This window comes from Trachurus japonicus, chromosome 9 (genome assembly GCF_045865225.1).
Source record: "Trachurus japonicus isolate A0001 chromosome 9, Traja_1.0".
NCBI classification, from domain to species: domain Eukaryota; kingdom Metazoa; phylum Chordata; class Actinopteri; order Carangiformes; family Carangidae; genus Trachurus; species Trachurus japonicus.
This window is the reverse complement of record NC_140915.1, coordinates 31,943,864-31,955,449: the sequence shown is the minus strand read 5'-3', so window position 1 is coordinate 31,955,449 and position 11,586 is coordinate 31,943,864. Positions and strand designations below refer to the sequence as shown.

General features: G+C 41.7%; 1 protein-coding gene across 1 annotated transcript; it reads right to left on the bottom strand.

The window, feature by feature from the left end:
- Positions 1 to 384: 384 nt before the first annotated feature.
- idua (alpha-L-iduronidase) lies at positions 385 to 10,253 on the bottom strand. Its single transcript, XM_085787404.1, has 14 exons — positions 10,044 to 10,253; positions 8,581 to 8,721; positions 8,383 to 8,465; positions 6,669 to 6,776; positions 6,274 to 6,369; positions 5,849 to 6,051; positions 4,740 to 4,919; positions 3,874 to 4,090; positions 3,569 to 3,778; positions 2,369 to 2,490; positions 2,161 to 2,286; positions 1,131 to 1,207; positions 789 to 889; positions 385 to 711 (listed from the first exon to the last, which is right to left on the bottom strand). Exons 1-14 carry the CDS (start codon positions 10,178 to 10,180, stop codon positions 611 to 613), a joined length of 1,902 nt encoding a protein of 633 aa, XP_085643530.1. The 5' UTR covers positions 10,181 to 10,253; the 3' UTR covers positions 385 to 610.
- Positions 10,254 to 11,586: the final 1,333 nt, after the last annotated feature.

Genomic DNA, 11,586 nt, shown 5'->3' with positions numbered 1-11,586 from the left:
TTACTCATCTTGTTCACAAACACATTAAAAAACACATCATGTGGGACTTTTCAAGAAACTAAACAGAATAATAACTCATTTAAAAACAGATTACAAAAGATAACAAAACATTTTCTGTTTATGTCACAGTGTGATCAGTTAGACACTAATCTGACTGTTCACTGACATTATGCATTTTTCCTCTCCTTTTGTATTGAGTATGACATTTGTGATGTCAAGTATAAAAAAAAAAAAAAATCAACAGTTAAATCAGGTCATATTCTTAATTTTCTTATCATCATTAAATCATGTGAAAACACCAAAATCAACACTGAATTGACAACACAATTATGTGTATCCAAAATGGGATAAATGTTATTATGCAGTTCTTCTGTTGTATATGTATCAATCCTCTGCTAAAAATAGTCCTCAACAAACGTGCTGGCACAAACACTCCTTGTATTAATGTCAAAAAGAATGAATCAATAATTTATGTTTCCTCATAATGTGATTGGGCAGATGAAATAAATGACCTATAAAATATATAAATCCCTTGAGCTCTAAAAGAGTATTTACACTGTACAAGGCAAGGCAGCAACATAAGGTGAATGCTTCCAGAGCTGAGCCGTGTCTATTGCTCCTCTGAATACTTCTCTGGCAGCGAGTACTGTCCAGGCCGGCCCCAGTAGTCCACAGCTCGCACTCTGTACACACCATCAACTTGTTGGTTCACTAGAGAGCAGAACACAGTGTGGTGTTATTTTCATGACTGCTTTGGTGCTCACTGCCATCACTTGTTATTCACTTACCAGGTGAGTAGACATGTGAAGTAAAAATGGTGTCCTGTGTATTAATCCTGCTGAACTTCTCGTGGTCTGTGGAGAACTCCACTTCGTATGTCTTGATGCATCTGAAAATAAAATAAAATAAAGGGGGGGGGGGGGGGGGTGAATAAATGAGTGCTTAGGGTCATTTATCCACTATTTCCATATTCACTGCATGTCAACACCATGATACAAGGATTAAATCTACTACACTGCTGCATGTAGTATTAAGACCTCTGCAGAAGAACCAGTGTTTACTTTCTCTCCTTTACAATTATGTCATGGTGGCAAATACATGAAAAGACAGAATCACGTGTGTGCACGTACTTGGAGCCGACACAGTGATCAGACCAGATGATCAGGACTTGGCCTTTGGTGATCCTGATGAAGCGTAATCCATTCACCTAATGAAAAGGCAAATATAGTTCAGGCTTAATCAGTGTGTCTTTAGGAATACACTCCTGTACATTTAGGACACAACTGGATTCATATTTATTTATTTTGCTCTTTTTTTAAATTTTATTTTATAGCAAGACAACATACATACAACTCACACATACATACAGGACAAAACACACGAGGGGGGAGAGAGAAAAAAAAACGAGGGCGGGGTTGCAAGAGTGTCATCCAGTGTTCATATAAAGGAAAAGAAAGACATACAAATCAATAAGGCTGTTGTAGACAATGTCCCAGTGATCTTCCATACTTTTATCAAAGTCTTTTAGCAGGCACGCTGCCCGTTCCATATTCAGGAGATCTAGAAATTCTCCAAGCCATGACTCTCTGGTGAAACAACCCATTTTGCGGACTTTCCAATTCATAAGAATGAGTCTTTTAATTATAAGACAGCCCAAAGTCCAGAGCCGGTCTACTGTGGCTCCCGCAGTGTTGACTGGTCTTTTACCAAGTAGGCAGATTGTTGGACAGATACTGTAGGAAACTTGACCTTAAAAAGTGATGACATATATGATATAGCATCTAACCAGAGAGATTTAACTGCTGGACAGTCCCACAGTAGATGAAGCAGTGTGCCTCGAGTGCCACAGTTGTGCCAGCATAAGTCTTGGTGTTCCTTATTCATTTTGGATAATTTAGCTGGGGTGATGTAAGCTCTGCATAAAATCTTGTACTGTATAATTCTAAATCTCACACATTTCTAAGTATAATAATATATACTATTATGTTATACTAATATAATATAGCATAATATAACTGGATTCATATTTAAATAATTGTGTTGCTTCACAAAGGTCAGTAAGGTCAGTGAGGTCTTGAGGGAGAATCTGTCGGTGTGAAACACACTGAAAAAGAGCAAGAGTGTAGCTGAGTTTTTGTGGGTGTGTGTGTTGGCACTAACCTGGTTGGGCACGGCTTTGGGCTCCGCACAAACATGGATGAGGAGAACGGAGGGTACCGGCAGTTTGGCCTTTAGGGTCAGAGAGTCCCCTGCAGGAACGTCCCGGGGACCGTCAACATGAGGGTCCTGACACAATCATCGCACATCATCAGTGGGTCAAAGAATTTCTCAAGTACTTCACATAGAAGGGAGGAGGCTTCCTGTTTACCTCAACTCCTCTCAGGCGTCTGAACTGCTCTGCTGTGGGGAAGTCGGGGCGGCCCATACTCTGCCACAGCTGGTACAGGTTGGTCACATTGTTGTCCAGGTAGTACGTGACATACACAAGACCTGGATAAAGAGAAGAGACAGAGCAGAGGGGCGCTGTTTAGCTCATTTTTTTTATATTGTGGAAGTTCATTATGTCCGAATGTAGTATTTAGTTTTTGGCATGTTCGGAAACTGTTAACAAGGTATGGAAAACAACTTCTTGTCTTGGAAAAGAAAAAAGGAAAACTAAAAAGGTGTTTAGCTCAGTTGGTGGAGCAGCCGCCCCATGTGTTGAGGTTGCAGTCCTCACTACAGGCGGCCCCGGTTTGAGTCCTGCATCGAGTGGCCATTTCCTGCATGTCATTCCCTGTCTCTGCCTTCCCCTTTCCTGACCGTGCTTTCCATTAAAGGCGAAAAAGCTAAAAAAATATACTTAAAGCCCCAGTATGTAACTTATTTGGCTTTTTATTAGCAAAAATCAAATATTGCTTTCACAAATACGTATTTCACTGAAGTCAAATCACACCCGCATACAAATGAAAGCTTTCTCGTACCTTAGAATGAGTTGTTACAAGTCGTTACAAATACATAAGTGGGTGACGCACCGAACTGAGGCGGCCATGTTGCATCGCCATTTTTTACGTTGAGTGGCAGCGTGACCGTAGGTAACCACGGAAACTCAGCGGAGCTGTCGGCTCGGCCTGTTAAAACTGTCACCACTGTGTAGTGTGAGGAAGGACGGAGGCACTGATGTTGCATTCAGGTGCAGTCAGGCAGACGGCCGTCAGCAAACCAACCAGATGTCATTTTACTCCACCAGAGAAAGACGGTAAAACAATTCCACATCACCATGACAACATATTGTCACGCCTGTATTGTTTTGCCTTGTGCCGGCGGACCACTTGTTTACATAGACGCTTGTTTATCCTGTTACATGCAGCGTCTGTTGTCTGTCTGACTTCTGCCCGATTTCACCTGAATGCAACATCAAGAATACGTTCAGATATGCAACCGCACTGCTAGATGAGGGGAATTCCTACACATTATACCTTTAAAAGAAAGAAAAAAAAGAAAGAAAGAGACAGAGCATAAACAGACATTAAATAAAACAATTTGATCTTGAATGACCTGAACCCTGACAGAAGTGGCTTGAACTGACCCTTCTGGGCAGACAGGCCTCTCAGTGAGATGGTCACATCATCGGTGTTGGTGGAGGTGCTGTTGTCGTCACTGTTGTAGACGAGCGCTACTGCCTGCCAGCTGTCCGAGCCCCCGGCCGGCGCAGGCTTGTGGCTGCTGGCCAGAACTCCCACTGTGCTGTTGCTGCTTCCTGCTACGTTCAGAGCCTGAGCCAGCACCTGGGTCTCTCCTGAGGGTTAAATCATACCCGGAGGAAAATTCAACCAGTGAATTCAATCTGTAACACCTCAATCATATATTTCCTACATAAGCGAGAAGAGTCACCTAGCAAAGCCAGCAGGCCCATGACAGTGAGGACGGGCTTCCTGAGGAGTTGCACGTGCGGCGGCTGGGTGTTGTTGACCTGGAAGCGAGCAGTCAGCGTGCGCTGGGTGAAGGGGTGCGGGTGGTAGCTGAGGAAGGCGTTGTCGTTGCTCAGCAGGGTGTAGTTGATGGTGCTGTTGGGGTCCGCCAGCAGCAGATCCTGGTGCTGGTTTATGACCTGTTGAAGCCAGCAGGACAGAGGGTTGGTTACCCAGACAGGGTTTAAATTAGGCCGAAAAGAGGCCTTAAATTAGAAGAGTTGTAAATGGATTTCCAACACACAGACTAATTAGATATTACTAACACATGGACTAATGAACTGAAGTAAACAAGGTTGGAGTAGCTCTAATCTTCTGTCAGGGAATCAGCTACTTGATTCAGGACTAGACTAAGTCTAGGACTATTTTACACCAAGACTGAGAAAGATGATTTCTGTTAGACTGCATCAAAACAAAGTTTATGTCTAGAACTAGCCCCAACATCTTTCTGGTAGTCCACCCCAGTATGTATACAGTGAGAGTGAACTGGTTAGACATTATATGAATGATTTACAGACAGTTACATATACATTAATAATAATTACTAATGTTTCTTTTTCTCCCCCCCCCACAGTAAAGCGACCTTGGTTTTCTTGAAGGCGCTATACAGTAAATTACAGTTATTATTAAATGGGTCATTGTGAGAATAACCACCTTCCAATTTGAAATGCATTACTGTATTTCTAATAGCGAAATTACAGGTTCATCTTTACCATCTAGTGTTCAAACAAGATCTGACTCTCTGGGTGTATTTTGTGTATTTTGGATTTTGGGGTTGCGTTGCCTCACCTTCACCACCATGGCAGCGTAGGTCACATCAGCCCTCCACTCCTGAGGCCTGGACCAGCCCACCAGAGGATCCGCCTCATCGTTGTACACCGGGAGACTGCGGAACCGAGGGAAACGCTCCTGGATCTCCCCCACTGTCTGCACCTCCTGCTGGAGGATGGGCAGTGATTGGCCTCCTCCCTGAAGGACGCAGGACACAATGTAGTAGATTAATGTATTGATAGATACAGTATATTAACTCAGGTGATTGTGTAGTGTAGAGCCACAGCAGTGTCATCGTTATCCTTGTGTTTGTGCCTCACAGAAAAGAGCAATCCGTATCATTTGCAATGTAAAGTACAATGACTTGTTCTTGAGGGCAGCTGCATTGAAATTTCTAGATTTGATTAAATTAAAAACTGTACAAATTGCCTATAGGGCGAAACATAATCTACTACCTGTTATTATCCAAGGACTTTTCTTTGAAAGGAAAAGTGCCAAGAGGTATGACCTTCGGGGGAAACATAAACTGGCACAGCAGCTCACAAGAACAACCCTTAAATCTATGAGTGTCTCAGTTTGTGGAGTAATTATGTAGAATAGTTTGGCCGAGAACATTAGAAATAGTAAAAGCCTAAGTGAGTTTAAAAGGGAGTTAGCAACAGATGTTTGATTTGTACAGTAGGGAAGATGGGGGTGGTTAAATAAAATAAAAATAAATAAATAAATAAATAAATATATATAGGACAAATAGGACTGTTGAGAGTTCGCAATGTTTTTGTTTGTTTGTTTGCTTGCTTGACTTTTACTTATTTATTTGTTGTTACGTATGTCTTGATGGTGTCTTTATGTGTCTATATGTATGTAAACGGGGGATGGAAATTTAAAAGCGATGCTTCGTCCATCCCCTTGTTGTTTTCTAACTGTGCTGTTGCTGTATTGGTATGTTGGTGTCTGTTCTGTCTGCTTGCTGTGGTCTGGTGTGAAATAAACTAGAAACTATCACCCATTAGTTACAGAGTCAATAAATATAACAGATGCATTCAGCCATTCTGTGCTTTGAAATGTTCTCAGAATCACTGATGATTTTCTGTTTCCGTTTCCGTTTTCTGTTTCCGTCCGAGGCTCACCTTCTTGTGCAGTGCGATGTAGTCGATCCTGATCCCCGTCTCTCCGGTGAAGTAGTTGGTGCCGTTGTAGCAGTGCTGCAGCATGGCCCAGCAGTACGGTGAGTGTGGGGGAGGATGGCAGGAGTCCCCTGGACCCCCAAACCTCAGGAGAGTGCTGGCAGCACGCAGACCCTCCGAACAGGCATCATAGTAGTTCAGAAAGCCTAAACAGAAGAACCAGAGAACCTCATGCTCACAGTATTGCCTCATCTTTATCGAGATCAGGAACCATATCTTCTGAAAATACTTATAGACAATCATTGTTGGTAAAACTCTCCACTGAACCCAAACCATTACCACACCTAATGTATGAAATAGCAGACTGGAAAGTTGCACTGAAAATAAGTGACATAAAAATGTTGTTGTGTAGGATGTTACGGTTTCACCTTGAAGTGACACGGTGACATTATCAAAGTCGTGGTTGTTGGGCTCGTTCCATGTCTCAAAGTTCCACTGAGAAACACTGCCCAGGCCGTACCTGTCTGTGATTCACAATCAACAGTCAACATTTTACATTTGATCAAAAAATCTACTTTATTTCACTGTGGAATACAAATGTATGTAAGTAAAAGCAAAAAAGGCAAGGGTGAAACAATTGTCACAAAACATTTTTTATGATGTTTCAGCCAGTTTTGGCCAAACCTGCCTCTCACTCTATTAATGTTTTTTTTTTTCAAATTCAGGTTTTGTGCATTATGATTGTGTGGCAGGTTAACAACACATATTGTAAACATATACAACACAGTAATGACAAAAGCAGCAGCACTGAGCACTCACTCACCGATGTACCTCTTGGCTATGAGATAAACCAAATTCCTCCACTCGACCACTTGTGATTTGTCCTCAAAGTCAGTGAAGTAGTTGGAAACACTGCCCATCAGTTCAAAACCTGAAGAACACAAATGTAACAAAGAAATGACTTCTACTTTAGATTCTAGTAGAGAACATTAGGGGGAGTTAACTCACTCTACACCAGTGGGTACACCATTGGTACATCAATTCAACTGCTTGTTAACACAAATATAATATTACAAGGCCAATTGCATAGCATTGACATGGTGTGCAAATCTAGTATTAGTATGTGGAATGAAGGGGTTTAAGTGACTTTGAAAGGTCAGACAGGTCTAAGGTTTTCAGACACTGCTGATCTACTGGGATTTTCATTCACAACCATCTCTGGGGTTTACATAGGAAGGTCTGAAAAAGAGAATAACAAGCAGTTCTTTATGTGAAAATTCTGTGTTGAAAAGACAATAGAAACGTAAATAACCACTGGTTGCAACTAAGGTATGTAGTAAGCGCGTTTCTCAACACACATGCTGAACCTTCTTAGCTGGCAACAAGGCCCTGAGGCTACAATTCGCATAGGATCTCCAAAATGGGACAGTAGAAGACTGAAAAAACATTGCCTGGTCTGATGAGGCTTGATTTCTGCTGCCATGTTAAGATAGCACGATCAGAATTTGGTGTAAACAAAATGAAAGCATGAATCCATCCTGCCTTGTGTCAAGAGCTCAGGCTGCTGCTGGTGGTGGTTTAATGGTGTGGGGAATATTTTCCTTGGCTTACTTTGGGCCCCTTAGAGCCAGGTGAACAGCCGTCCTGAGTAATGCTGCTGATCATATCCATCCCTTAATAACCAGTATCATCTTCTGATGGCTTCTTCCAGCAGGATAATATGCCATATGACAAACCTCAAAACATCTCAAACTGGTTTCTTCAACATGACGATGAGTTCACTTGACTCAAACTACCTCCAGTCACCAAATCTAAATTCAATAGAGCTTTGACCTTACAGATGTGGTGGAACACAACATTTGCTGTCATGTCATGAGCCAAAACATCTAAGGAACATTTCCAGCACCTTGTTTAATCTAGAGCACTGTAAAAGAGAGTAAGGACACCTCCATTGACTCCCGTGGTAAGAGTTTTGCGCCCCAAGTGGCAGGATATGGGTATTGCAAAAGCGCCCAGAAAACTCATTCACTCCAATGTATGTGTGTTGCCCACTTGCTTGTAAATTGATGAAAACGGCCGTGTTTTTGTTTTTAGGTGTCTTGGTCATATCAAATTATACTTATAATTTGTTTATTACAAAATGTTGATTGAAACTTTAATGTAGACAACTATTTTTTTGTTTTTGTTTTTTTACTCGCCTATGTGTTAATATTTATCTGTAAAGGATCCTCAATGATGCTATTCCGTGGGTGATCTATAAATATCCTTAAATTATTGAAAATACCACACAATTGCTCATTCACCAACAATGCAGATCAGGAGGCGCTTCTATTGAACCAATGCGTGTTGTTACCTTTTATACAGTCTATGGTCATTACTCTCATTTCCAGTGCTCTAGGTGAATCTATGGCACTAGGAATTAGGGCAGTTCTGAAGGCCAAAGGGTCCAACCTGCTATTGGCAAGGTGTAGCTATCAAAGTACATCACAAAATCATGAAGTTGATGTTTTCCAGCCTGTGGTGGTGTTGGTGTATACCTGGTCGGAGTCCATTGATCCACAAGAGCTCTATCAGCTGGTCCAGTTTAGTGAAGTTGTACTGAGGTGGTCCTCCAACATCTCTACAACACCAGAATCACACAGTTTCCAATTATCATCAAACACTTCCAAACTAAATCACACTAAATGGTCCACTTTCTTTCACAAGTAGTTCATGTTCAGTGTTGGCTCACTTACTGGGCAGTGACCAGCTCCAACATCCAGTGTATCCTGACCTGCTGGATCCCTCCATGGGGGACTGAGCCCACGTAGGCCAAGTTCAGCTGCTGGTCGATGCTCAGGTCAAACTGGTGGGCCTGGGTGTGAGGGAGAGGAGGGCTGGACACAAACAACAGCTTCCTGTTTGCTTTTGTGAGGGATCAGTCACACAAATGTAGATCTAAAATAAGCCAAACATCCCAGCTCATACATTTACAACATGTAACGTTACATGATTTCAGAACATAGTTGTGTCATTTGACAGGATTTATCATTCAAGATAGAAAACATTTGCACTATCCTGAGCATCTAGGTCTATTTCTGAGGAATATATTATTGATATAGTCGCTATCGTGATGTGACATGATTTACAGATTCTCTCCATTGGTTTGGCTCATTTCTGGAAACAGAAATTACATTCTCAAATGTACAACACCACAGATCACTTGCAAAAGCGCATCTCTCTCTCAAAACAGTTCACCCATGTGTCAAAACTAAGTTTCCTTCTCATACAAATAGTCAGTTTCCCCAAAATGCATCGTCCCGTTGTTTGTTGTTTGTTTTGTCACTATGGCAGAGGAGCATTGAAATGTCCCTCATGTCCACCTCTCAGTCTGAGCCCAGTGTTTCATTGACAATAGTTACTGCACTATTTTTTTGTCTAGCTTAACAGAATACAATTGTGTATAATATAAAATAAGAAAAATAAAATACATTTTAAAAAATAATTTAAAAAAAAAGAGTAAGAGTAGCTTACAAGGTTTGACATCACACATTGCACTCATATTGTCAGGGAAAGGTAGCAACTTTTATTCACACGTAAAGTAACTTCCATTCATCAGAGAAAAAAGTAAAAAAAAAAAAAAAATGTATACAGCATTATACTGTAATATAAACATATGAACAAAAACAAGGACAATTATAGCCTACAGTGCTGTAAATAAATAGATGGTATGGTATTATGTTCTGGACTAATTTGACAACTGAACAGACTCTTGTGCATGTGATGACTTATAGAATGAAATGAGGCTGACATGTTTTGGAGAGAACAACCATGACTGAGAAACAATCAATCAATCAATCAATCAATCAATCAATCAATCAATCAATCAATCAATCAATCAATCAATCAGTCAATCAATCAATCAAATCTTGGAAATTGTGCTAACTGCAAATTTGCAAAGATGTACGAAATCATTTGCAACTTGATGAAATGAATGAGAAATACAATTCTGTTGTCAACATTTGCCAAGATGTTTGGAGGTCCATGTTGTTTCGAAAAATGAGCCAAACCAATGGAGAAAAACTGTAATACCTTTTATCAATCACAGAACAGAGAAATCAACCTGCACTGATTTGTCCAGCTCAACAAACGGTCAACTTTCTGACTACTACTGCTCATTGCTGACTGGGATATACAAACACAAATATATACGACCTACCAAAAACCAGTGCTTCTCCAGAAGTGTTTGAGGTCTCCTATTGCTCTCCCCACATCTACCGAGATGACATGTGAAGCACCGGAGGCTGAGGTACCGTTAACAAGTAAAACTAAGACAGACACAGTTTGCCACTGCATGGCTGCGACCGGACATCAACTTAGCACGTCGATGAGCTGCAGATCAACCAGCTGCACCCTGACACGTCTGACGCATTGTAGGAGAAAACATGACCGATCCGTACCCGGAACGCGATCCGTTCCAGACGCTTCTGCGCATGCGCACTCCCCCCTTCTTTTAGTTTACGGCAGACACCGCGGATATGGATGAAAACATAGACAGTCTATGAGGAAAAACACAAGCACGTCGCAACGAATTCCCCTCTGTTCTATTTCTGATTAAATTAAATGTAATGTAGACCAATCAGTTAATTGTAAAACATTTATTTATTGATGTAAATGTGGTGATTTCTGCACATACAGACAGCAGCAAGTCAGCACTGCTCCTCTGACCAGCACACACCTGAAGCTTCACTTTTCATTTACACAAACTAATCAATGAGACCATAAATTAATCTGCTCCTTTCTCCACCGGCATGACGACGTCTGGGTGACCGGTCGATCACCTCAGCCGGCCGGCTGCTGCCTCTGAGATGAGCCGAGCAGCGAGCTAACGTTAGCTCCCGGTGACTGCTCCCAGGTAGCTGCTCCCAGCTAGCTCTGCACTTCTCCCAAAACCTCGGAGCAAACTTCCAAACAGACGTCAATTGGATAAACTGACCACAGATTAGGACTCTAAACTGTGACTTTCTCGCATGAAAAAATATTTAAAATGAATAAAGTGACGTTTTAACAACGCTACGGCGGACTTTTAGCTGCTCTACTGCTAGGCTACCAGTTAGCATAGCTTTGAAGCTAATGCCGTAAAACGGCGCATGCGCAGAAGTCTGGAACGGATCGTGTTCCGGGTTGCGATATTTTTTTTCCTACTATGGCCACCTATGGCCACGCTAAGACCCGCCTTACTCCACCTCTGATTGGCTGCCTCTGCAAGGCTAAGCCTATCCCTGCATCTTACCCTAACCTTAACCACTCCCTTCACACGCCTAAACCAACCGTCTTTGCCTAAACCTAACCGTCAGAGTCGAGGGCATCGTGATAAGCCAATCAGAGGCCTAGTAAGGCGGGTCTTTGCCTGGCCATAGCAGGAAAAATTTTTTTGCTTCCGGGTTCATAAACCGTCTTTGTTCCGGGTACGGATCGGGCACTGACATCTGGCACTGACATCTGTCACTGACAACGGCACAAACAGCACAATTTGGTAAAAAAAATAAAAAAAATAAATGGCATGATAACCTATAAATAAAAAATAATTGTCCCTTTGTATTGGTACATTTGTTTACAGTGAACTATCCTTTTACAAAACATATTATGAACAACCTGAAATTTCTTGATAAAAATATGTGCAGTTTCAACAATATTAGGCCACTTCTGTCTTCTATGTAATTTTCACACTTGGCAGATTCATCCCGAGGGCCAGGCTGGGC

Excerpts from the sequence above, each read along its gene's own strand:
- idua (XM_085787404.1), bottom strand. The coding sequence starts at position 10,180 with ATGCAGTGGCAAACTGTGTCTGTCTTAGTTTTACTTGTTAACGGTACC. Across the intron at positions 1,208-2,160 it reads CCAAAGCCGTGCCCAACCAG|GTGAATGGATTACGCTTCAT; the intron begins GTTAGTGCCAAC and ends CCTTTTCATTAG. Across the intron at positions 712-788 it reads TTCACATGTCTACTCACCTG|TGAACCAACAAGTTGATGGT; the intron begins GTAAGTGAATAA and ends TCTGCTCTCTAG.